The 27,613-nt window shown below is 38.5% G+C and overlaps 1 protein-coding gene across 3 annotated transcripts in view; it reads right to left on the bottom strand.

Moving 5' to 3' along the window:
• The window catches only part of BACH1 (BTB domain and CNC homolog 1), a 48,298-nt gene that overhangs the window by 3,899 nt on the left and 16,786 nt on the right, over positions 1–27,613 (bottom strand). For all 3 annotated transcript variants that reach the window (XM_081301785.1, XM_081301784.1, XM_081301786.1), the window contains exons 2-4: positions 23,370–23,642; positions 19,151–20,497; positions 8,877–9,083 (exon numbers count right to left, since the gene is read on the bottom strand). In XM_081301785.1, the coding sequence (XP_081157911.1) occupies positions 8,877–9,083; positions 19,151–20,497; positions 23,370–23,603 (1,788 nt within the window). In that variant the 5' untranslated portion in view covers positions 23,604–23,642. The remainder of the gene's footprint in view (positions 1–8,876; positions 9,084–19,150; positions 20,498–23,369; positions 23,643–27,613) is intronic.

Below are 27,613 nucleotides of genomic sequence, written 5' to 3'. Positions count from 1 at the left end.
GTTTGTCAGTTATAAAATCAATCTGTCAGATCCTCTGCAGGTGCTGAGAAGGCAAGAACAGTCCCTACTACTATTTGTCCTGAGAAGGAAACATTTGATGCAATTTGTACTCTTGCTTTTTATGGCTTCTCAGAAGCTAATCCCAATGAGGATGGAAGCAAAGCTCCAATAAGAAAGTAAGAAATACCTTTCTCTAGTCATAGCCAAAGATGAACCTGGTTTAAATGGCAACAGAAAAAAATTTCAACTTAACTGGTTAAACAAAATGAATTACCTGAGCTTCTTCCTACAAGCACCTTCAGATGCTACGAGGATTATGAATATTTTACAATTTCTGCATCTTCATGTAAATATCCATATGCTCTTTAAATATTCTCACCTCTCCTATATCACTAAATAAGGGATGACATCATTTGTTAAGTACAAATTTACTATGATAGTCGTTTTAATAACTGAGTTAAATGAATAAAAATAATCCAGTTTAATCATGTCATGACATCATTACAAAAGACACCTCCCAATCGTACTATCAGTGTCTTGTACCTATTTCTAAAACACATTTAAATTTTCTTATAAAGCAATTATATAAATCAGGTTGTGATACTATGCCTTTCATCACAGATCTACAAAAAAAAAAAAAAAAAAGAAAGAAAGAAAGAAAAAAAGAATAAAACTGGTACTTTGGTGCCAGTCTATGCCTTAAGCCAAAAAAACAACTTTATATCTAAAGTCCCTAGTGTAAAATTTCATTCAACTATAAGAAGGGTTTGTTAAAATTCTAAATTTAACTCCCCCAATAAAGATATGAAGCATAAGAATTTGGCACCAGAAGAGCCAGACAACAATGACAGTTTATTTTAAGGTAGAGAGTACTGACAGCTAGAAAACAGTCACTTGTGGTTCCTTACGACAAAAAAGAAAAGAAAAAGAAAAATGGCCCTTGAAAACATGAACAGAAATGCTCAATTCCACTCATAAGACAGAGAAAAAAAAGGCTACCATGAGACACCAATTCTCACCATCAGATTTGGCGGGGTCGGGGGTGGGGGGTGGGGTGGAATCAAAAGCTAAGGAAAGCAAAACAGGACCACTGAGGAGGGGAGCTTGCTAATGTCTGACAGTATTACATGTGCACCTGCCCTCAACCCAACAACCCACTTCTAGGAATCTATCCTAAATACTGCATTTCCCTAAACCTGAAAAGGGAGCCTATGAAGAAATTTACTCAGCACCCCAAATGACTGGGTCAATCACATGTCCTGCAGCCACCAGGGAGTGTGACAGAGCTGTACAAGAGTGACGACCTCTATGAACTGAGAAACATATTCCCTGGAAATACTTCTTAAGTGCAAATATACAACAGTGTGTATAAAATGTGCAGAAAGGGTAATGAGAATACACATGAAATATTCACGTTTCTAGAAAAAGACATACAGGGGTGGGGGTGGAGGTGGGGATCCAGAAACAGATGAAGATATTCACCTGCAGGAAGAAGGTATACAGGAAAATAGGGAACAGGGAAAGGAGGAGATCAGGGCTCTGGAGTATGTCTTTTTTAAAACACAGTTTTAACTTCGAACCATATAAATGTACACATTCAAAACTAAGCTTAAAAAAATGCAAAGAGTATCCTACTAATATAAACAGAAACAAATTATTGGCATATCAAAAATTGACAACAGACAAAATTCAGATAACTTTAAACCTTCATGCTTTGGAATATATTTAAGAACACAAAAGGGAACCAAATCTCAAATTTTACTTAATTCGTTGTCATTTGTGACTTTTATATGTATCTTTATACTAATATAACTGAAGCCAAGATTTTCCCTGTAAATAATGAGACAAAATACTTTTTTGAAAACCTAGGTCAGATTTCTCATAAAAATGTCTCACTTTTGACATTTATCTGATTGTTTTTCCATAGCTTTAGCTCATTTTTCCATCCTTTCATTTTATGCATACTGGAAGTGTTTGAGTTACTGAGATGGAACATTTCCTGGTGTTCTTTCAATCATACTGTGCATCACCTGGGGAGGCACATTTTGTCTGGGTGTCCCACCCCAGCAGGTGGGAATTGCCAGGTTTCTTCATTTTCAAAGCTCCATTTTTTGCCTTGTAATTTCCCAGCGACAAGTGAAGAGACACTTGGGCACTCGGTGAACTTCGTCTTTCCCAGCGCTCCTACATCATTTGGTTTTCAGCATGTGTTGATGGGCTCTCCAGCAGGGATTATAAAGTAGTGATTTTTCTGACTCTTCCATTTCATTTACATTTATTGGTTGGCATTCCTTTTTAAATAGAAGTTTCTTTAACTTTTCCCTTTCCTAAGGCCCTGTACTATCACCATGGACTTGTGGATTAATATTTTTCTAACTCAGTTTGTTATAATTAATAGTAATCATTAGTCTTTCTGTTGTTGGATTTTTATGTTCTCTCTGTACATAGGGTCCCTTCAAGCCATCTGTCGTCCTTCTGACATGACCCCATTAGAGCTTCTGTGCCATCTAGCACATACTACAGGCTTAACCTTCTACTTCTCTTGTCCCAAGTTTTGGAATCACTCATCTCTCCAAAACACCCTAGCTTTTCTTTTTGATTTAGGTTTTAGAATTTGGAAAACATAATGGCTGCTGGAGTGTTACTTCTTATGATTTTATGTGTGTGTAAAATCATGAGCTGGGTGTGGTGGCACATACCTGTAATCCCAGGGATTTAGGAGGCTGAGATCATAAGCAACTTAGTGAGACCCTATCTTAAAACAAAAACTAAAATAAAAAGGGTTGGGAATGTATCTCAATGGTAAAGGGCCCCTGGGTTCAATCCCCAGTACCAAAGAGATAAACAAAGACAGAGGGGCAAAACACCCAGGTCTGAGTAGCCAGATGGATAGTATGTGGTTGTTTATTGTTCCATTCGTTAACTTTTTTGTAAGCTTAAAATTTTTAGGTGAGGTGCCAGGGATGAAGAATTAGAGATGAAGCTTAAGAAAAAATGGACACATAAATTTGGGTCCTATGAGACTGTGAGGACTGCCCATGTCTTACTCATCTTTGAGTTCTTGGAATTTAGCACAACATTTAACACACAGATAACTTACAAAAAAAAAAAAAAAATTAGGACTATTCGAACTTAAAATACCACTAGTATTTATTGGGCCCTGAAGATGTGCTAAGTAGTACAAAAAGCCTTCTATCCTCAATCTCATATGATCCATGCATGAACCCTGTGGTAGATATTATTCTTGTCCCCTTATTACCCCTGGGGGAATGTGGGTCCTAGAGGTGAAACCATTTCCCAGGCAGGGCAAGTTTTCTATGTGTTTTGACTCCAAAGCCTCAGTGCTCTAGTACAAAGGTTAAAGCACACTGCCCATGCCTTGAACACTGCTGTGAAACACGAGTTCCCAGGCCCTCGCATAGGTGTGGAACAGGGCTAAGGAATTTCTTTAAGGGGTGCCCCCAGCTAACTCCGATGCTTTGGTACACAGATGGCATTCAAGAAGTGCCACTCATGATACTACATGTATAACCAGAAGAATGAGAAGTGATGTATCAAAATGCATTACTGTCACGTATAACTATTTAGAATTATTAAAAAAAAAAAAAAAGCAGGTGCTGGGTTGTAGCTCAATGGTAGAGCGCTTGCCTAGCATGTGTTAGGTACTGGTTCAATTCTCAGCAACACGTATAAATAAATAAAGGTCCATCAACAACTAATATAATAAAAAAGAAACAAACAAAAAAAGAAGTATCACTCAGAGGCACCAGAGTGATGGGGCATGTTCCAGAAGGATCTTCAGGGGTATGTTTTGGTACAGCAGCCAATAAAATATGACTGGTATAAATAGAACAGGTTTATTTTTGATCAGATGCCATCTTCAACACATGTGAACCACTAAGGATGGATGAGGGTGCTATACTCTTGGCTTGTCACAACAGACAAAGGTGAAAAAACAAAATGGTGTCTGAAAACCTCAACCTGAGCTTTTGTGATTATTCTGATTTATGATCACTTGTAAGTTGGCACCAATCAACAATATTTGAGGCTAAGACAAATACATTTTGTCTTAGCCTCAAATTAAGATTTCCCTTTTCTTGAAAAAAGCAAGGTCCTCTTCATCTCAGAATGAATGTCCTTTTCTTTAGAAAGCAAGGTCCTCTTCATCTTATCTCTTCTTGTTTGATACCAAAATGATTATAGAAACGTTTATATTCTACCTTCTGAATTAATCTTCCAGAAAAGAATAAACTTGGACCTTGTAAAGAATCCTACATAGACAAGGGCTTCATAAATCAAACACATTAACAGAAGCTGAATTTCTTCAACTCTGTTCAAATACCTTATATTTATCAGTTTAAAAAGTTATGTTATTGGTTTGTGTATTATGCATATTCAACTCTTGCAGTAAAATGATGCTTAATTGATGTCTAACCCTCAACATCCTATTAAAAAAAAAAAGTTCAACTCAACATCAATTTACTTATCACGTAAGTACATGTCTTTTCTTCAAAGATTCATTAGAAACTGACAGGACATCTTGCTGAGAAATAAACATACTTTTTGAATGGAAACTGATAACTCCCTTTGACTTTCTCAGCAAAATGAGACTCTAGGAAAGTTTCCTTTATGCCTGATGCATTTTACTTACATTTTTGAGTGATTGTTCTCTTGTAACCAAAACACATTTTTTCATGTGCTTATCTATCCAGTCTATCATGCTGTTACTCTCAGGACCAATGTGGGGCTGACTGAACAAGGTAATAAATACTGTGAATTTATTTATGTTAAATCCAATTAATCATTGTATATATACAAATGGATGTTTAATTATGAAACAAGCTATTTCCCTTACATAAGTTTGCTAAAAATCCACCCAGACCATGAATACTGGAAACACTGATTAGTCTACATGCCATACTACAAATATCTGTTCACATTCCTCCATCTTCTCAACTCTCAAGACTAGGACAAAACTGTGGCTGTAATTCCTCCTGGTTCTCCTCTCTTTTTACAAAAGAGACATAACATAACCCTTAACAGGGTCCAAGTGAACTTTTTATGGTAAGTAGAGCCATGTGCTGCTTAATGATGGGGATGTGTACTAAGAAACATGCTGTTGGCCATCGTGTCATTGTGCTGACATCACGGAGCATACCTAACAAACCCAGGTGGCACAGGCCATGCCACACTTAGCTCTAAGGCACAGCCTGTTGCTCTGAGGCTAGGAAACCCATGTGGCACATCAGTGTACTGCTTGTTGACAACTGTAACATGCTGTAGGTATTTGTATATCTACATGTACCCAACATAGAAAAGGTACAGCAAAAATACTGTATAAAAGATAAAAAATAGTGTATAAAAGATAAAAAATAATAAAAATAATAATAATTACCCATGAAGGGCAATTACCATGACTGCAGCTTGCAGGACTAGAAGCTGTTATGGGTGGGCAGGTGAGCAGGGGTATGAAGGCCTAGGACAGTACTGTACATGACTCCAGAATTTGTAGAATTAGGCTATACTAAGCTAATAAAATGTATTTTTATTTCTTCAATAAATTAACATTGGCTTATTGTAACTTTTGTTTTTTATATGCTTTTTTTAATCTTTTGTACTAACATTTAGCTTAAGAAAGAAACACACTGGGAAGCCATACAAAAGTATTTTCTCTCTTAATGTCCTTATTCTAGAAACTCTTTTCTATTATTATTATTTTTTTGCATCTTTTAAATGTTTTTGTTCAAAACTAAGACACACATGAGCCCAGGGCTACACAGGGTTAAGGACTGTCAGTATTACTCTCTTCTGCCTCCACATTCTGCCCCACTGGAAGGTCTACAGGGGCAATAGCACATATGGGGCTGTCCTCTGTGACAGCAATACCTCTTCTGCAACACCTCCTAGAGGACCTGCTGAGGCTCTTATGAATCAGGTCTCACTCTTTTCAGAAACATGTTCATGGTGGTTAGCTTGGTTTGTTTCTGGTTTTCTTCATGAATTTATTTGCTTGCAAGTAGACAGTGCATCATGAGCATTCCTCTCTATTAATGAGAACCATCTTGTGTACCATGTTTTCAAACTTTTAAAGGAACTTGTTGAGGTCTGCAAAAGCTTCTGCTAAACTCTTCACTGTGATTTCCCTGGGTTTCTTCTCCTATAGTGTTTTTTCCTCATGCATTCTCTTCAACTGTGCATTCACTCTGCAACAGGGATTTGTTTTCATCTGAGCAAAACACCTATAGCAGGACAGAAATGTAACTGGAGTTTGCCAGTAAGAATCACTAGAACTGAGTAGTGGTGAAGGACTGAGTATAGAGTTCAGGAAAGCTGAAACACACAGCAAGTCACTCCATACACAGACACCAGCATGACTCTGGGGGTCCTCTGGAAGCAGCCCAAGATCACACCAAGCTGCAGGTGCAGCAGACCTGTCAGGCCGTCACTCCTCCAGTCCAGAAAGAAGGGCTCTTGGCTCTTTTGCTGCTTTGTCCCTGCTCTCCAGTCACAGGACACTGTGCCTAATTAAGCCAATTAGTTGCTCTCTTCCTTGGGAATTCAGAACTGACTAAAGTGTACTCTCTGTACTGGTCCCCGGAGGTTAGCAAAGCCATTCAGGAGGTGTACAGCAGCCACTCTTCCCACACACTGAGGAGCACACAAGCCACTTTCAGGGCAAAAGGGGAAGTGGCTGCAAAGATTTTTAATTCTGTCAAAATTTCAGAGAAAAAATTACTTTGTATTGACAATAACCAGTACTTATTTTATTGACCATATGCAAAAACTCTTGTTAGGATGATAACTAGTGTGCAGGTAAGGTTCAAACCAGTTTAAAGTTTAGGCAAAGGTATTAGGAAGGAAGCCAATTACAGAAAATTGAACACTGATGAATAACAATAGGGCCATAATAAGAAATGTATAAAAAGTTCTTCACATCAAACTCATCTATTCTTCATAAATGAGCACCTTCTCTATTAAGTAGAAAGTAACATTATCCCATTTACAGATGAGAAACATGACCACAGACAAACCAAATGGCCTAACCGAAGTCACTAGTGTCTGATGCAGAGCTCCACACTGCTAACCACTTCACCTCCCGTCTCTCTCTGCTGCAGCAAAGGCAGAGTGGGTGGAAAGCCCAAAGAAAATAGCATGCCTCTTTATCTTACACAGCTAGAATTTGTTAAAAAAAAAAAAAAAAAAAAAAAACAACTATCCAGCAATCCAAAGTCTGCCTTCAAAAAACAACTATCCAGTAATCCAAAGTCTCCCTTCAAAAAACAACTATCCAGCAATCCAAAGTCTGCCTTCAACCAAAAAATAAAAATGAGATCTTTGAGACAAGAAATAGAGTAGTTCTAAAGGGTAACAGCTATCCTTGCACATACCTGGTTAGTATTCATGTATAAAATATTGAAGAAAAACTCATCAGTCTTGTTTTGTGTTTATTTTTAAGAGAGTAAGAAAACTGGATAAGCTCTACGGACATCTACAAAATAAAACTAGTTGAAGGGAAAGACAAACAACTATAAGAAGCAGAACTAAGAACTCTAGCAGTAGAATTTTATGTCAATTTCAAATAGCTCCCCATAAGCCAACAATATAAAAACCATCTCTATAGTTCAGTACAGAATGATAACTATGAAAGTGCTATGCTTCCTCTAAAGGCAGGTGTTTAATTCAAAGTTAGACAAAAGGGAAAAACACTCATGCTTAAGGGTATGACAGACACTCCAGAAGTACTGAGTAAGCTTTACTGAATGTGTGACACTTCTTCTTTGGTCCTCACTTTTAACTGTTCAGCAATATCATATAGGGTTTGTTAAAATATCTTTCATGCCTATGTTGGTAAAACGTAGGTCTCCTCTTCATCTTTTTGCATAATGCATCATTTTGCCTGATTAAATTAAATGCATAATATATATAAAATAGATTTTTATTTTTCGACTTTTCTTGAAGGCATATAAAGGTATTTTTCCTAAACTGTACCATTTAATTGTCATTCATAGCTTCATGCTTGAAGACTTGTTACAATCACAACATCTAATGTTCACCAATAATTAACAAAGACCACAAAACAGAGTATTCGAGGAATGTTTCCACTGTGTTTGGGCTGCTTCCCTGCAGCTGTGCCCACACTTTCACCCTCTGCTGGCCTGCACACTGACACAGCTATTCACTCACATACCGCTCCCTTCTACCAACCACTAGGGAAAACAGAACCAGGAGCAAAATTAATGTTTTCCAGTTAAATTGTGTCTTAATGCTGGAATAGAAAATAAGATTGAATAAGCAAGCACTCTTCTCACTTAGGCTCTCATTAGATTTAAAATTTTCTAGTCTTATATTAACATATAAGAATTTTTTCCTTTGAATGAAAGAGACTGGTTGGTCTGCTTGTGTTTGGTAGCAACCAAAACAAGTAATTCAGGTCTACCGTTCATTTAAACCACCCAACTGGAACATTAGCTTTAATAGATGCCAAATATATCACAGAGAGATAAAAGTGCTGAATAATTTCGTTAATCTTTACTTAACCATTAAGAATTAGGAAGATAATGAAATCATTCTTAACTTGAAAATCTTTTTTTAAAGAGTACCCAGAAATAGTTTTGAACTTACACAGCATATTATAGCATGCTAAAAATGTGGACTACTTATACAAGTAAAATAGTCAATGAAAACCCTCACTGCATATATTTATTTCCTAATCTTTCTGAAATGCCATATAATTTTTCTTAAAATAATAATTGGAACATTTTAAACTTAATACGAATTGAGCATTAAGTCTTACCTGGAAATTTAAATAGCAATTTCCTCTATTAAAAAAAAAAAGAGTTGGAGTTTAACTAATAATGACAAAAATGTATACTTACCAGCTTCTCAATTTCTGATTCAAGATTCTGTATACAGTCAAGTTTTCTCTTGCGACAGCGCTGTGCAGCGATTCTGTTTTTACTTCTTCTCCGGATGTCGTGGATACAGTCCAGCTGCTCTGGGGTCAGTTTATGCATTTTCAACAAGGATTGAAAATCATTTCGAGAGAGTGAAATTATTCTTTGTGCATTAAAGGGCAGTTTTACCTAGAATGTGAAATAAATATTAGTGACCTACTGTATTTTGTTATAATACTTAAATCGTATCTGGGAAGAGGAAGGTCCATTTTTCTAGAGTGCTTACTTTAGAGTTTAAAAACAATAGGTCTCTGTTCCCAATGTCTACACAATCCATTATAATAAAAACTAAAATTGTAATTGGTATTTTTAGCTGACTTGAGCAAGGACTCAAAAGACAAATTGAAAAGTTAGTAACATGGTGGCAGGCGCAGAGAGATCAAGTCTCTGACCTCTTCAGCTGTGCGGGCATAGGGAGTCATAAACAACCTAAATCTGTTTGCTCAGGATCACTAGGCAATGCTGAACTGATGTGGATCTGGGGCGATCAGTCTGGGCCTTTCAGAACACACACTGAGCCCAGATCGGCTGAATTCAAGCTCCCGTTTGCCTGCTTCCCGCAGACAAACAGCTGTGACTCAGCACTAATCCATCCGGCTGAAACAACTGGTCAGCCCTTCTGATCCTATGGAGGTAAATACCAACCGAGCCTTCATAGGTTTGAAACAGGGTTTGGGAGAGACAGTAAGGACCCACCCGTTGCATTGGTCACCCAGCAAAGAGAAACGAACTGTCACCATTTGCAAGAGATACCACCATGGCAGAGAACTGACGTCACCAGACTGCGGCGGAGGAGATAACTTCATTGAAACCTGCGGCTACAGGTGTGTAATTCCCTAGCCTTCCCTCTCCACACATCAGGGAAATCTTAAGGGCCCCTCCCAGCTCTCCCGTGAGCGCGATAGCCAGACCAAGGGAATCAGACGTGGTGCGGGACCCGTGGCGCGGAACTCCCGGCTACTGCTCTCACCAGTGCTGACAACTGAGGTCTCTTGTACAAGTTACTGGGGGCGTGGCTACCTGAGGACAAGTAAAATTCGCTGAGGATTCTCAGCCCCAAGCTCTACAAACTCAGGGTCTGAGGGAATGGCAAACAGGGAGAGTGTGCCCAGTCGTCCATGAAAACAGGGCTCCCGGGAGCAGCAGACCTGGCGTGTAGCCAGTATTCTGGTGAGCGGCACCCGTGAGAGGGGCCTGGCTAGAGGAAAAGTGGGGAAGTGACTAGACACAAGAGGAGGCCCTAGGCACTAAGGATTGGAGACTCGCCCAGTCCGGGAGGAGGAGCTGCTGCACAGTGATTGGTTCCCGTGTATTGACAGGAGAAGCTTGGCCTGGTGGGCACAGCGCCACCTACTGGAAGAGAAGTAAATCAAACTCTAAGACTGAATTTATTAGTTTTTTTTCTCTTTTTTTTGATTTGGGTTTTTTCTTTCATTTTCATTTTTCTTTCTTGTTGTTTTTTAATTTTTTTTTTTACAATTTTCTTAAATTTTTTTCTTATAATTTTAATGTTAATTTTTATTATTATTTTTTTTAATTTTTTTTAATTTTTTTTCTTTTGTTATTTCCTATTATTTTTTCTTCTTTTATCTTTTCATTTCTTTTCAATTTTCTTATTCCCCCTTCCTTGAATTCTAACTGCTTACTCTCATTCTCTTTAGTGACTTCTTCCCTTCCCTTCTAATACCTTTCCTCCCAAGCATCAAATTAATTTATAGGAGTAAACAGTAACTCAGCAGTCAAACAGAACAAGAAGTAACATGAGCAACTTGAAAAAGCAAGGAAGAAAAGGAGTACAAACAATGCAAGAGAGCCTAAATATTCAGGAGGACCTAGAGTCATCAGAAAAATGGTCATATAAAGAACTCAAGGAACACCTTAGACAGATGGAATGGAACCTTAAAGAGGATACGAGACAGCAAATTCAAGCAGCGACAGAACACATTGAGAATGAATTTCATAAACAGATAAAAGAAGAAGTTAAGCATCTTTATCAGGAGATAGAGATTATAAAAATAATCAAACAATAATTCTAGAAATGAAGGAAACAATAAACCAAATTAAAAACTCAATTGAGAGTATCACTAACAGAGTGGAGCAAGTAGAAGCCAGAACGTCAGATAATGAAGACAAAATATATCATCTTGAAAAGAGTCTAGCCAACTCAGAAAGGCTGGTAAAAAATCATGAGAAAAACATCCAAGAGTTATGGGATAACATAAAAAAACCAAACTTACGAGTCATCGGGATAGAAGAAGGTACAGAGATTCAAACCAAGGGAATGAGTAACCTGCTGAATGAAATAATTACAGAAAACTTTCCAGAAATAAAAAAGGAAACAGATATACAAATTGAAGATGCATACAGGACACCGAGTACACAAAATCACAGTAGACCAACGCCAAGACACATTGTTATGAAGATATCCAATATACAGAACAAAGAGAAAATATTAAAAGCTACAAGAGAAAGGAGACAGATTACATTCAGGGGTAAACCAATAAGGTTAACAAGAATTTTTCATCACAGACGCTGAAAGCAAGATGATCTTGGAACAACGTATTTCAAACACTGAAAGACAATGGATGCCAACCAAGAATTCTGTATCCAGCAAAATTAAGCTTCAGGTATGACAACGAAATAAAAATCTTTCATGATAAACAAAAGTTAAAAGAATTTGCAGCCAGAAAACCAGCATTGCAAAGCATTTTGAGCAAAACACTACACGAGGAAGAAATGAAAAACAATAACCAAAACCATCAGTGGGAAGTGCCTTGGTAAAGACAGAGGGTGAGGGGAAAGATAATCATGGAGAAACAAACTAAATTTTTTTAAAAAAGGATAAATAATCAAACATGGATGGAAGTACAAACCATATATCATTAGTAACTCCTAATGTTAATGGCTTAAACTCCCCAATAAAGCGACATAGGCTGGTATCATGGATTAAAAAAACAAATCCAACAATATGCTGCCTCCAGGAGACACAACTGATTGGAAAAGACATATACAGGCTGAAGGTGAAAGGATGGGAAAAAATATACCATGCACACAGTCCTCGTAAGCAAGCAGGGGGGGCCATCCTCATATCGAATAAAATCGACTTCAAGACTAAGTTAATCAAAAGGGATAAAGAAGGACATTATATACTGTTAAAAGGAACCATTCACCAACAAGACATAACAATTATCAATATTTATGCACCAAGTAATGGTGCTGCGACATTCATAAAACAAATTCTCCTCAAGTTTAAGAATCAAATAGACCACAACACAATAATTATGGGTGACTTCAACACACCTCTCTCACCATTGGACAGATCCTCCAAACAAAAGTTGAATAAAGAAACTATAGAACTCAATACGACAATCAATAACCTAGACTTAACTGACATATATAGAATATATCAACCATCATCAAATGGATATACTTTTTTCTCAGCAGCACATGGATCCTTCTCAAAAATAGACCATATATTATGCCATAGGGCAACCCTCAGTAAATATAAAGGGGTGGAGATAATACCATGCATTTTATCTGATCATAATGGAATGAAACTGGAAATCAATGATAAAAGAAGGAAGGAAAAATCCTACATCACATGGAAAATGAACAATATATTACTGAATGATCAATGGGTTACAGAAGACATAAAGGAGGAAATCAAAAAATTCTTAGAGATAAATGAAAATACAGACATATCGGAATACATATCGGAACATATAGGAATCTATGGGACACAATGAAAGCAGTTTTAAGAGGGAAATTCATCGCCTGGTGGTCATTCCTCAAAAAAAGAAAAAAACAACAAATAAATGAGCTTACACTTCATCTCAAAGCCCTAGAAAAGGAAGAGCAAAACAACAGCAAATGTAGCAGAAGGCAAGAAATAATTAAAATCAGAGCAGAAATCAATGAAATTGAAACAAAAGAAACTACTGAAAAAATTAACAAAACTAAAAGTTGGTTCTTCGAAAAAATAAATAAGATCGATAGACCTTTAGCCATGCTAACGAAGAGAAGAAGAGAGAGAACTCAAATTACTAACATACGGGATGAAAAAGGCAATATCACAACAGATGCTACAGAAATACAGAAGACAATTAGAAATTATTTTGAAAACCTATATTCCAATAAAATAGAAGATAGTGAAGACATCGATAAATTTCTTAAGTCATATGATTTGCCCAGACTGAGTCAGGAGGATACACACAATTTGAACAGACCAATATCGGTGGATGAAATTGAAGAAGCCATCAAAAGACTACCAACCAAGAAAAGCCCAGGACCGGATGGGTATACAGCGGAGTTTTACAAAACCTTTAAAGAAGAATTAATACCAATACTTTTCAAGTTATTTCAGGAAATAGAAAAAGAGGGAGCTCTTCCAAATTCATTCTATGAGGCCAACATCACCCTGATCCCGAAACCAGACAAAGACACCCAAAGAAAACTACAGACCAATATCTCTAATGAACCTAGATGCAAAAATCCTCAATAAAATTCTGGCGAATCGAATACAAAAACACATCAAAAAAATTGTGCACCATGATCAAGTAGGATGCATCCCTGGGATGCAAGGATGGTTCAATATACGGAAATCAATAAATGTTATTCACCACATCAATAGACTTAAAGATAAGAACCATATGATCATCTCGATAGACGCAGAGAAAGCATTCGACAAAGTACAGCATCCCTTTATGTTCAAAATATTAGAAAAACTAGGGATAACAGGAACTTACCTTGACATTGTAAAAACTATCTATGCTAAGCCTCAGGCTAGCATCATTCTGAATGGACAAAAGTTGAAGGCATTCCCTCTAAAATCTGGAACAAGACAGGGATGCCCTCTCTCACCACTTCTATTTAATTTAGTCCTTGAAATACTAGCCAGAGCAATTAGACAGACAAAAGAAATTAAAGGCATAAAAATAGGAAAAGAAGAACTTAAATTATCACTATTTGCAGACGACATGATCCTATACCTAGAAGACCCAAAAGGGTCTACAAAGAAACTACTAGAACTAATAAATGAATTCAGCAAAGTGGCAGGATATAAAATCAACACGCATAAATCAAAGGCATTTCTGTATATCAGCAACAAAACTTCTGAAACGGAAATGAGGAAAAACACTCCATTCACAATATCCTCAAAAAAAAATAAAATACTTGGGAATCAACCTAACAAAAGAGGTGAAAGATTTATACAATGAAAACTACAGAACCCTAAAGAGAGAAGTAGAAGAAGATCTTAGAAGATGGAAAAATATACCCTGTTCATGGATAGGCAGAACTAACATTATCAAAATGGCGATATTACCAAAAGTTCTCTATAGGTTTAATGCGATACCAATCAAAATCCCAATGGCATTTCTTGTAGAAATAGATAAAGCAATCATGAAATTCATATGGAAAAATAAAAGACCCAGAATAGCAAAAGCAATTCTAAGCAGGAAGTGTGAATCAGGTGTATAGCGATACCAGATTTCAAACTATATTACAGAGCAATAGTGACAAAAACAGCATGGTACTGGTACCAAAACAGGCGGGTGGACCAATGGTATAGAATAGAGGACACAGAGACTAATCCACAAAGTTACAACTATCTTATATTTGATAAAGGGGCTAAAAGCATGCAATGGAGGAAGGATAGCATCTTCAACAAATGGTGTTGGGAAAACTGGAAATCCATATGCAACAAAATGAAACTGAATCCCTTTCCCTCGCCATGCACAAAAGTTAACTCAAAATGGATCAAGGAGCTTGATATCAAATCAGAGACTTTGCGTCTGATAGAAGAAAAAGTTGGCTCCGATCTACATATTGTGGGGATGGGCTCCAAATTCCTTAATAGGACACCCATAGCACAAGAGTTAATAACAAGAATCAACAAATTGGACTTACTTAAACTAAAAAATTTTTTCTCAGCAAGAGAAACAATAAGAGAGGTAAATAGGGAGCCTACATCATGGGAACAAATTTTTACTCCTCACACTTCAGATAGAGCCCTAATATCCAGAGTATACAAAGAACTCAAAAAATTAGACAATAAGATAACAAATAACCCAATCAACAAATGGGCCAAGGACCTGAACAGACACTTCTCAGAGGAGGATATACAATCAATCAACAAGTACATGAAAAAATGCTCTCCATCTCTAGCAGTCAGAGAAATGCAAATCAAAACCACCCTAAGATACCATCTCACTCCAGTAAGATTGGCAGCCACTATGAAGTCAAATAACAACAAGTGCTGGCGAGGATGTGGAGAAAAGGGTACACTTGTACATTGCTGGTGGGACTGCAAATTGGTGTGGCCAATTTGGAAAGCAGTATGGAGATTCCTGGGAAAGCTGGGAATGGAACCCCATTTGACCCTGCTATTGCCCTTCTTGGACTATTCCCTGAAGACCTTAAAAGAGCATGCTACAGGGATACTGCCCCATCAATGTTCATAGCAGCACAATTCACAATAGCTGGACTGTGGAACCAACCCTGATGCCCTTCAATAGATGAATGGATAAAAAAAATGTGGCATCTATACACCATGGAGTACTATGCAGCAATAAAAAATGACAAAATCATAGAATTTCCAGGGAAATGGATGGCACTAGAGTAGACTATGCTTAGTGAAGCTAGCCAATCCCTAAAAAACAAATACCAAATGTCTTCTTTGATATAATGAGAGCAACTACGAATAGAGCAGGGAGGAAGAGCAGGAAGAAAAGATTAACTTTAAACAGAGACATGAGATGGGAGGGAAAGAGAGAGAAAAGGGAAATTGCATGGAAATGAAGGGAGACCCTCATTGCTATACAAAATTACATATAAGAGGTTGTGAGGGGAATGGGAAAATAAACAAGGAGAGAAATGAATTACAGTAGATGGGGTAGAGAGAGAAGATGGGAGGGGAGGGGAGGGGGGATAGTAGGGGATAGGAAAGGTAGCAGAATACAACAGTCACTAATACGGCAGTATGTAAAAATGTGGATGTGTAACCGATGTGATTCTGCAATCTGCATTTGGGGTAAAATTGGGAGTTCATAACCCACTTCAATCTAATGTATGAAATATGATATGTCAACAGCTTTGTAATGTTGTGAACAACCAATAAAAAAAAATTAAATTAAATTTAAAAAAAAGAAAAGTTAGTACTTTTTCAGCAAATCAGATATATTAACACAAATATTACCATACTTTAAATGGAAAAATAGAATTTATTGTACTATGGATTTCTGTAAGTCCCTTTCTTATATACACATATATACACATACACACACGTGTATATATATATTATATATATATATATATATATATGTGTGTGTGTGTGTGTGTGTATAATATACATATATGTGTGTATATATGTATATGTATATTATACACACACACACACATATATACATACACACATACGTATATGGGGAAGGTACTGGGGATTGAACTCAGGGGCACTCAACCACTGAGCCACATTCCCAGACCTATTTTGTATTTCATTTTGAAACAGAGTCTCATTGAGTTGCTTAGTGCCTCACAGTTGCTGAGGCTGGTTTTGAACTTGCGATCCTCCTGCCTCCTCAGTCTCCCAAGCTGCTGGGATTACAGGCATGCACCACCACGCTTGGCCTCTAATATATTTTTAATAAATTTCTCAACTCAAAATTAAATATATTTTTTTAAGAGAGAGAGAGAAAAAAAATCTTTTTTGTAGATGGACACAAAAATGCCTTTATTTTTATGTGGTGCTGAGAATCAAATGCGGGTCCCGTCCGTGCTAGGCGAGCGCTCTACCGCTGAGCCACAATCCCAGCCCCTATTTTTTAATACTACCATGTAACACTTATTTAATATTGGTATAATTATGCTAATAGTTTCTATAAACTATTTCAAAAAATTTTTGTCTATCAAGAAAACAGTACCTTCATATAATGTACTTTAAAAGCTACACATTTCACTTGCCAATGAGAAAAAGTTAGAAAAAAAACTTTATGAATATTTTAAAGTCATTTTCAACTTACTTAAATTTGTCCAAAGAAAAAAACTTTTTCTTTTAAATGATATAGTTGTGAGAATCTAGTTAGAGTACCAAAAATACAAATGGAACATTAATCAGTTAGTATGGCAACCTACTTCCAAGCTTATAGATAGTAATTATACAAAAAGTTTTAAATTCTTAAGCCAGGCCCAGTGGTGCATGCATGTAACCCTAGCTACTCAGGAAGCTAAGGCAGGAGGATCACCAGGTTCGAGGTCAGCCCGGGCCACTTAGCAAGACTCTGTCTCAAAATAAAAAGGGCTGAAGATGTCACTCAGAGGTAGAGAACTTCTAGGTTCAATTCCAGTAACACAAACACAAACACACACACACACACACACACACACACACACACAAAAAAAAAGTTTTTAAAGATATAATTTGTAAAATTCTACTAAACTGTAGTTCTAAATGCTGAATTTATAAATGTCCAAATCTACAAATATAACCCATGTACATACAGTACTTCTTAAAACACCAAATCTACCTCCTTCCAAAGCCAATAAAGTAACTTTCAAACTTATATCATGTAATATATGCTACAAAACCAAAGAAAATGATAAATAAAGGGATGTAGAGAAATTGAAACACTGTACAATGCTGGTGAGAAAATAGTGTAGCTGCTATGGAAAATGACATGAAATTTTCTCAAAATTTGAAATGCAACTACCACACTAGCTTACTCCCAGATAGCTACCCAAATGAACTTGACTTAAAGGGATATTTCCAATTCCATATTCATTGTAGCAATATTCACAATAATTAAGATGTCAGTGCCGGGCGCTGTGGCATATGCCTGTAATCCCAGTGGCTCCGGAGGCTGAGGCAAGCTAGGCACTAAGCAACTGAGTGAGACCCTGTCTCTAAATAAAACATAAAACAGGGCTGGGGATGTGGCTCAGTGGTCGAGTGACCCTGATTTCAATCCTCAGTACTGTACCTCCAAAAAGAAAAAAGATGTTAGAAACAATTTGATTATTCACGCACAGATGAACCTATAAAGAAACTGTAGTATGAATGCACACACTACTCACACAGATGGGAATACTGGGATACTATTCAGCCTTATATAAAAGGAAATTCTGCCATTTGCTACAATATGGATGAACCTGGAGGACATATGCTAGATAAAATAAGCCAAATGAAGAAAGCAGATCCCACAGGATCCCATCTATATGAGGTGTCAAAAATAGTCAAACTCATAGAAATAGCAGCATGATGGTTGCTGTGGCTGAGAGCAGAAATGGGTAAGTTGCTGTTCCAGAGATAAAGTCCACAGATAAAGTCTCGGTTACACCACATGCGTAAATTCTAGAGGTCCTCCATACAACACTGTTAACAACACTGTGTACACTTAAGTTTGTAATGAGCACATCACATACTATAAGATAAAAAGCGACAGAGAAAAATATAGTAAGATTAAAAATAATCTGTAAAATAAGTCCAGATTACAACTTTAAAGAGAAAATCCAGCTTTTGAAAATTAAACAAAATCCAATTTTAAATATTTTTTTAAATAGGCCCTTACTGTAGTTATATTAATACTTTATCAGAAGCAACTATTAAGTCCAACTCTCTATATACAGAGTACACAAATCAAGCTTGATATGATTAATATCAGACTAGCCATATGTAACTCATTCTAAGTAATTACAGTTTTCATTAAACTAATAGACAAAAAGGCTAAAGGGAAAATAAGAAACAAAAAAAGATGGCCATGAAAAACTAGATCAAAGAAAACTTTGCATTAGAAACTACATTCTTAGAACTAGTCACTGCCAAACCACTGCTCAGAGAGCAGTATCAAGTCCAGAGGTCCTTATGGCAATGAGTATCACTGAATATGCAATGCATTTTCCAGGAGTTATCATGTCATGATCACAGAATCATCATTCTCTTTCCTCCTGAGACATGACATTATATAGCCAATGTGAGGACTCAATCCATGATAAATAAACCTGCTTTAAATACATGCATGCAGTAGGCCTTCAAACTTCATCTTGTTCCTCTGCTGTTGACCATGGTTTCATTGTTACCTGTGTGACCCTCCTCTACCCTCCCTGAGCCCACTCATACCCCTAGTAGTGCAATGCTGGCCAGCCCAGGGTAAATCCCCATCACTGGCTGCTAAACAATGAATTAAGAACATATTCCTGCTCACCTCACACTCCTGTTCTCTGGCTGAACAGGATTCACTGTCGCCTTCTGTGTCAGTCTCAGAATCGTCACCCAAGCTGATTACGCAAGCATAAGGACAAGGTTCTTGCTGGGGTTCTGAAATGTAACCATCGTTTCCAATTTCCAAATTGCTTGAACAGCCTTCGGTACTCAGAGTACTTATAAAAGGGCAGTTGACAGAACTCAATGTTGTAAAAGTCCTCTGAGCTGGTTCTGGGCTCTCACTGATCCTGATACCTAACCAAGGACACTCAGACCGCTTCTGGGAGTAGATTTGCTCTGGGCCATCCTTGGCTACAGCAGGTGATAACTGCATCTGGCAAGGAGAGTCAGTGCTGCAGATATCACTCCAAAAGCCTTTTGCTAGGTGCTCCGCCACCTCTCGCTCCACACTACTGCGATCACTAGATGCAATGCTACCATCATCCTTGGAGCCCGAGTCAGATTTCAAATGAACATCTTGACTTTCACCAAACGTTTTCTCTTCTTGAACACCTGTACCTGACAAGGGTTTCTCTGTTTTCACTGCTGTGGTCTGCACACCAGCAAAATTCAAGTCTCCGTATTGGTCATATGTGTGTAAAAGAGACAAAGAATACAGTCCATGAGAATCTGTAGAAGAATTGTGGGGGAAAGAAGTCACTTCTGTTTTTTCTGCTGGGCACTGAGAAGCGGGATCCTTTTTCTTCGTTTCTTCATGTTCCATTGCTAATTTGTTCTCATCACATCTTAAAATCACCTGCAAATCTGCAGAGTCCTGGACTCCCCCGAGATACTCATTTTCGCATGTCTCGTTTGGCTGAACAGGAGCAGCATGAACCTCTTTGACACTGGATTCCACAGTGCGGACTCTGTCAGTTCCAAATGCTTTCTGGAATTTTCTGTATTTGGGGCATAAAGAAGGCAGAGCCAGAGCAGCCCCCTTCTCCAAGCACATGGATTCATACGTCTGACTGGCACTGTCTTGTACGGGAGGTGATGTTTTTACGTTTCCTTGATATCTTTGGAGTTTACACTGAGGAGTCTGAACATTTTTATTTTCCAGAAACTCCTCTACTTCATCAATTTCTAGGTCCTTCTGGTCCAAAAGTGAATATTTAAGGTTTGTTTTCTGACACTGTGATGAAAAGCATTTTTTTCTCAGGCATTCTTGTTGGTCTGCAGTGGGGTCCAAAAACTTAAATTTGAGAAACTGAAAACAGGATTCCTCAATATTGTGTACACTTAGAAATTCCACACACTTGCGCACTTCATCCACATTGTCTTTGCTTAAAATTAGCTTAGCAGTGTAGGCAAACTGAATTAAAGGTTCAAATCCTTTAACTGTCACCTGTTAATGTACAAAATAAAAATAAACACATCATTTGAAAGCTACCTAGTAGATTAAAAAAAAAGAAGAAGAAGAAGTAGAGAGATGTATAACTTATTTGTGACAATTATGAAACAGAGATTTTTCATTTGGTAAGAGAAAATATTCTTCTAGAAAATGTAAAATTAAGGGAGGGTGAAAAAGTAGAAAAAGCAAGCTTCCCACCCTCTACTCACTGGGACCTGCACTTACAAATTCTACTCTTATCTGCACATCAATTATGATTTACTCACATGAGGAAAAGACCTAAGACACTACCACGATTCTCTCATAAAGCAAAATTAAAACAAATCATCTATGAAATAAAGCAAGACAGACACCACCTGCAGCTCCCACAGTGAACTGACAAGTGTCTGTCACTAGCCCAGCTCCACAAAACCAACCAAACCCAACTACCATAATCTACAAAAGTGGATGTTTTAAGGGTGAAAAAACAATATATGTAAAGCACTTATAACGAAGCCTTGACTCATGGCAAAGGCACAGTAAATAGTACCTACTGTCTTTATCTCATGCCCCAAATTCCTACTAATAAAATTTTAAGAGATTCCAATGTTAAGAAGCGATCCAAGCGAAGTTCCGAAAGCCATGCCTCAACAGTGTTTCAGCAAAGATTCATGGTAAAAAGTCTTTAAGCAGACTGTACATTTATACTAAACCTGCCCCTGCAAGGTGAGGGGCAGAGGGCTCTGCTGAAGCAAGAGGAAGCTTTGTCCTTGGTTAAAAAAAAAAAAATGAATTTACAAACTCTGAACTTCTACAAGAGGGATCAAAATATTATTAACATTTATGACCTTTTTAAAAACATGCTAATCTCTGAAAACCTGACATTTAAATGGCTAAAATAAAAAGAGAGACACTACCAAACGCTAGTGAGAATGCAGAGAAACTGGGATCACTCACACATTGCAGGTGAGAATGTAAAATGGTACAGCCACTCTGAAAAACAATTAGTTCCTTAAGTACCTAACCATGTAACAACCACGTGACCAGTTGTTGCACTCCTGGCCTTTTGTCACTAAGAAATGAAAACTTATGTTCACAGAAAAACCGGTGCAAATGTTCACAACAACTTTGTAGTCAAAAATTGGAATCAGCCTGATCTCCCCAATAGCCAAAAAAAAATTTTTAAAAAGAAAAAAAAGTTTCATGCTGAGTCCACTTATGTAACATTTTTGAGATGACAAAACTTTAAAAGAGGAGGACAGATTACTGGTTGCTAGGGACAAGGGATGGAAGTGTGTTTAGAAGTGAGCAAGAGTAGGAAGGAAATGGGTGTGGTTACAGAAAAGCAGCTCAGGTCCTCAGCGTGGGGACTGCTCAGTGTCTTAACTGTGGTGGTTGGATCACAAACATTCTCAGGGGGAAAACTGTACAGAATTTAATACACACAGAGAAATCAGCCCAAGTGATCTGCAGCAATCTGAATACCGTGAGAGAGGTAACAACACCAATACCCTAGCTGTACCATTATACTTAAATTTTTCAAAACGTGACCACTGGGGACATTAGGCAAAAGTGTAAACAGGAACTCTGCATTATTTCTTTCACCTCTACATGAATTTACAATTATGCCCCCCAAATTTTTCTTTGATATTTTTAAAATAAGTTAAAATAACTCAAAGCCTCTAGAATAATTTCTACAATGATGTTTTCAATCTGTCACTATGATGAAACATTGAAAATATTTGAAAACATATATTCATTCATTCTAATTTGAAGGTAAATTATAATATACACATATGCATGATTGTGTCTTTTCTCCTAAACCCATAAGTTAAATTTGCTCACTTGGAAAGTCTCATTAAATAACTGGAAAATATGAACCATAATAAGTTTGTCTCTATTCTGATTTGTATTGTTCCTTCTTAAAAAAAAATCAACTATTCTGTAGTTGACTTTTCTGTCTTCTCAGCATTGAACCCTTTAACCTCTGCCACTGTAGTGATAAGATAGCCTATCAGCTGACAAATTAGCCACAGTTCATAGAAGTATGCACAGCCAGCAACAAGCCATGCTGCAGAGTTAGTTTACAGTTTGTCCCACGTATCCAACAGGGAACTTGCCACCCAGATCCGTCACACACAGGAAATTCTACACACCTTCTCTATATTCCTTACCTACCTCTACTTGTGTCCGAATGCCACAAACTTGACACTCTGCTAGTAACAGTTACCAACTAAAGAGCAGCCTATCTGAGTCCCCTTTGAGTAAGAATCAGTGTAACCAGCACTTGCTCCCCCAGAGAGAGGTCTCTTGGAGCCAGGACACTGACAAAGTCCCAAGTTATCTCTGAGCTTGAGTCCAAAACAGGCTGAGGCAAAGAATCTATGTAAAAATAGGTCTCAACAAGGCAAAACACAGCTGGTCCCCAGAAAGAAGAAAGGGGAGAGAAAGAACACTTGTGGAGTGCCTGCTGTCCATGGGGATATTTTGGGAAAAGGGATGATTTACAGAACTCTAAACCTAGACACAGGTGTCTATCATGGAAAAGGTCTATAGGGAGAGGAAGTCACACAGTCTGGCCTCTCCAAGCCAGGACCTTTACAATGTCTATAACATTGGGTGTGCCCTGAGTTAGTCACTTTGTCAAAATAACAAGAGTGGGTGAATTTCTCCACTGCTCAATAAACATTAACACCCCAAATTAATAATTTTATAATGTAAATGTAATAATAATGTCTATGAAAAAAGCCAAAGGAATGGGTTGCTGCAGGAACCTGGGACTGCTCCTCAGCCACCTGACCAGGAGGCTGCACTTTACTATTAGCTTTATGAACCACAATGAGTTTAAGAAAATCAAATTAAAATCACTAGAAACGTGGCCCCTCACCTCTTCTGGTAGAGTAATGTTAAGCTCCGCGTCAGCCTGTCCTACGATTCTGGCGTGGAAGTAACTGCTGCATGCCGCCAGCACTGACCGGTGGGCGCGGAACCGTTGGCCCTCCACCAGGACAGTGACGTCGCACAGCACGTCCTTCTTCCGCTGGTCGTTGAGGCTGAGCAAGACGTTGGTGCTGTGCACCGAAGACTCGTAGGCAAACACCGGGTTCTCACGCAGAGACATCCTGCACAGCAGGGGAGAGCATGCTTCTAACTCCTCCACCTGCAAGCACACGCCAGAGTTCACCTGGTGAGATCTTGTTTAGAACTTTCTGGGGAACAACCAAGGGTCTTCTCAATTAACATACAGAAGATTCATCTAATATACCTCAAATTAGGTATGGTAAGTTTTTCTAATTTAAGGGAAAAGGTTCTTGGAGACAGGGAGGGAGAACTTTTTGAACCAAGGATTCCTTGGTTCTCTGAAAATGAATTACTGTGGGCAAATAGATGGGGCTGGGAAATTTGGGGGTGGCATCCCAACCCTGTTGCTTTAGGACAGTTGGTAGGTGTGGCAGGGAGGCAGTGGGAGGGTCACACTTTAGGAACACTTGGGTGGAACAGGCATTCCCCATGCCCCACCCCGCTACACCTGAGAGATGACAGGAGAGCTTAGTGCTTTATATCAAGGGACACCTTGGTACCCAACGTAAAAGTTTCTCCAACACCAGAAGAAAATGGCTCACATTTGCCAGGCTGCATCTCGGTAAACCGTCTTTTTATACAGCAAGTCTTACTTTATACTAGAAAAGACAGGCAACAAGGAAAATTCCTTCATCACTAAGGAGATGCTGCATCACAGGTAGAAACTCATCAAAATGTTAAAATATTAGCAGAAATTATCAAAAATGTATATTTTGGGGGTCTGGGATTGTGGCTCAGCGGTAGAGCATTCGTCTAGCACATGCGAGGCCCCGGGTTCGATCCTCAGCACCATATGAAAATAAATAAAATAAAGATATCGTGTCCAACTACAACTAAAAAATAAATATTTTGTAAAAATGTATATTTTTAAAAAATATATACTAACATGTAGTAGCCTCCAAATATTTTTTGATCACATACACAAAACTGGCCCCAAAAGGGGGTACTCCTAAACATATATGCTTATCCGTGTATTTCAGACATGTATGAATATTGTGACATATACACTCTAAACATATAAAAATTGAAAGAGATTTAAAGGGAATATCTGATCTATTCCTCCAGTCCCCATACTTGTGGAGAGCACCCAGGTATGTGGACCCCTCTGTGGTAATCAGACAGATGGAAGCCCACAGCTCCTCACAGGCACCACTCCTTTCTCTTCTGATGACATCTCACTGAAAACAAGCCCCTCTAATGAGAAGTGAATGAGAAAATGTTTTTGTTTTCAGATTTGCTGTCCTGTAAACAAAAATGAAAGGAGATAGAAGGAAGTTCTGCTGAAGTTCAGACAGACCAGTCCCCGATCATGGGTGGATGCCATCTCAAAAACAGCTTGTTTTAGCTGCAAACACATGAAATACACCCATAAATTCTCTTGTACTGAGTGTTTATTTTTAAAGTCCTCATTATGGCTGAAACGTCAGTCTCCTGCAGTGGTACTCTATGAAAATAAAAGCTTTCCTTTTGTGGTTAGACTTCACCTAAGGTTAAGGACCATGGCTTATCATTTACTGATTCAGCACAACCCATGAAATCTTTGGTAACTTCAAAATTAAACAGGAGAACTGACTCAACTGTTGGGTTCTGCCCTTAGTAAAGAGTAAAAGTTCCTTTCAGTAACTGTTCTTCATACTTCAGTATCAACACAAGGAATTAGTGTTAGGAATAGTACGGAGGAACCATCACTCAAGGAAATGATGTGTCCTCTCGTGGGTGATACAAGGTCTACTGTCCTCCTCCTTGCCCAGCACACACTGGCCTCTCCAGGCCAGTTGGATTCAGCTGACTACTACCCTACTAGGTCCTTGCATCCAAGTTCCCAGCTTTCTTATTCTCTTCTGCCACTTGACTTGTAAACTTTTAAAGGTATCCTATCTTATGTTTATAGTTTGTCACACACAGCACAGCAAGGAAAAACTGTAAAATCAGACAGACCGGGGTCACTATGAATTAAGGGTGTTCAATCTCGGCCCTGTTCACTTACTTTGCATGTCCCCATCTCTGTTCTCCGTAACAGCTTTCCAACTTACCATCCCATTCCTCCATCAGTCTCTCTTTCAGTGCACCACCACAACTGGAATCCAAACTCAGAATACCTGTCCCACCACCTCCACCTAGTTCCTCCTTCTGTTGAAGACAATCATGAATGTCTTCTCCTAGCCCCTTACCACACCTGCTTCTCTGAGATCTAATCCCATACACCCTTTCCCAGACATACCCAATCTCTTCCTCTATGTTGGCTTCTTCCCAGTTTTTTGTTTTTCATAAAAATGTTTGTCTCTCCAGTCTATCCTACCAACTATTAATGCTCTAATTCTGCACCCAGCCCTGAGCTAAATACCAGATGTTGTTTATCTCACTGACTCCTCACAACTACCCCACATAACACTTTTCTACCCCAATTTTACAGAAGAATAGGAATATCTTGGCCAATATCAAAAGACCAGTAAGAGAAAGGGAATTCACACCAAGCATTTTTACCTACTTCACTCTTCTATTTCCTGTTAGTATTTGCTAAATGCACAGTATGGAGACACTGCAGCCATATGGGGAGCTGGATACTTCTGCAAGGTTATGCTTGAGAATAAGGAAACCAGCCTACAGAAAGGCAGACACAAAATAAACTAGACCTGAGCTTTAGAAAGATAAAACTCTGAGCCTTGAAACCCAGAACCTAAAGGTTCTCTGGATGACTCCAGAGTCACCACTTCAAGGTGACTCCAGCAAAAGCAATTCCTGTGCCTTCATTCTTGAGCTGCTGTTTGCACAGCCCTGTGCACCTGTGGCCCCCAACTCCTCATCCTGCCACCAGCTGGCTCACTATTTACCTAGACTCCAACAGAATCATGCCCCGCTCAGGCAGATTTTATAAGAGATCACCCCATGGGTTCACAGCCCACTTACAGTCTGGCTGCCTCAGACAGGGTACCAACCCCAAGTCCTATGCCCGCACTAAGAAGGGGCCATCTTTCTTTAAGTGGACTGAGTGCAGCACATACCAGGATAGATGCTGTTTACACCAGAAACCTGGGACTCACTCCTGACACCTCCCTCAGTCAGGCTCGCGATCCAAATGCTCACCAAGTCCTGCTGCCTCTGCCTTTTAACACTGAGGTCCATTTCTTCCCCTTGGCACTGCCCATTCTAACCTAAGCCATCATCAGCTCTCGCCTGGACAGTGCTGTTTAACTTTTGGCAATGGTACATAAGGTCATGCATGTACAAATAAGGTCATATAAAAATAAAACAAAAGTTTCACATATCAATATTTTATCCTCGCCACACACAAAGTACTCTGTGTTATTTTCTACTCTATGGGAACAAAAAAAGTCACCGTATGATCTACTCAATTTCAAGACCAACTAATGGACCATCATTCCACGTACTGAAACACAGGCCCAGTGGCTAACAGCTTAGGGCTTGGAATTTTATGAGTTCAAATCCCAATTCTGCCACTTACTTGCTAAATGGTCGTGGCTAAAGTGCTCAGTCTTGTTGAGTCCTAGTTCCCTCAGCTTTAAAACAGGGATGATAATACCACCTCACTGGGATGGGGTGACATTTCCATGAGGTGATGAAGAAAACAGTTTAGCACAATGCCTGACCCGTGGCAAGCAAATAATAAATATGAGCTGATGTTTATCATGATGATATTAACGAAAGCCTTACACCCTCTAGGTCCCCTCCAATTCACTTTCTCCCTATCAGAGTGATTTCTTCCCTCCCACAAACCCCCTACAACATCTTCAAAATCCTTAACATGTGCTTCAGACCTCTGTGTCAGGTTTTCCATCTATTAATTCAGCCTCATCTCAAGCTGCTGTCACCTCCAGGCCCACTGTTCCTGCCTTCCTGCCACACTGGCTCCAAGCTCCAACTAATCTCAGGACCTGCACAAATGCCTGCTAAATGAACTTCAGCTGCCTGACTCCTCATCTTTTAGGTCTCAGCTTAAATGTCACAAATCTTGTCTGACTGTTCTCTGCCAGACCCCAAGCATGTAACAAAGTACCTGGTCCAATACCAGTACTTGCTTCTGAATGAGTT

The sequence above is a fragment of the Spermophilus citellus genome, assembly GCF_964194105.1.
Source record: "Spermophilus citellus genome assembly, chromosome: 7".
NCBI classification, from domain to species: Eukaryota; Metazoa; Chordata; class Mammalia; order Rodentia; family Sciuridae; genus Spermophilus; species Spermophilus citellus.
This window is presented reverse-complemented; position numbering and strand designations above follow the sequence as displayed.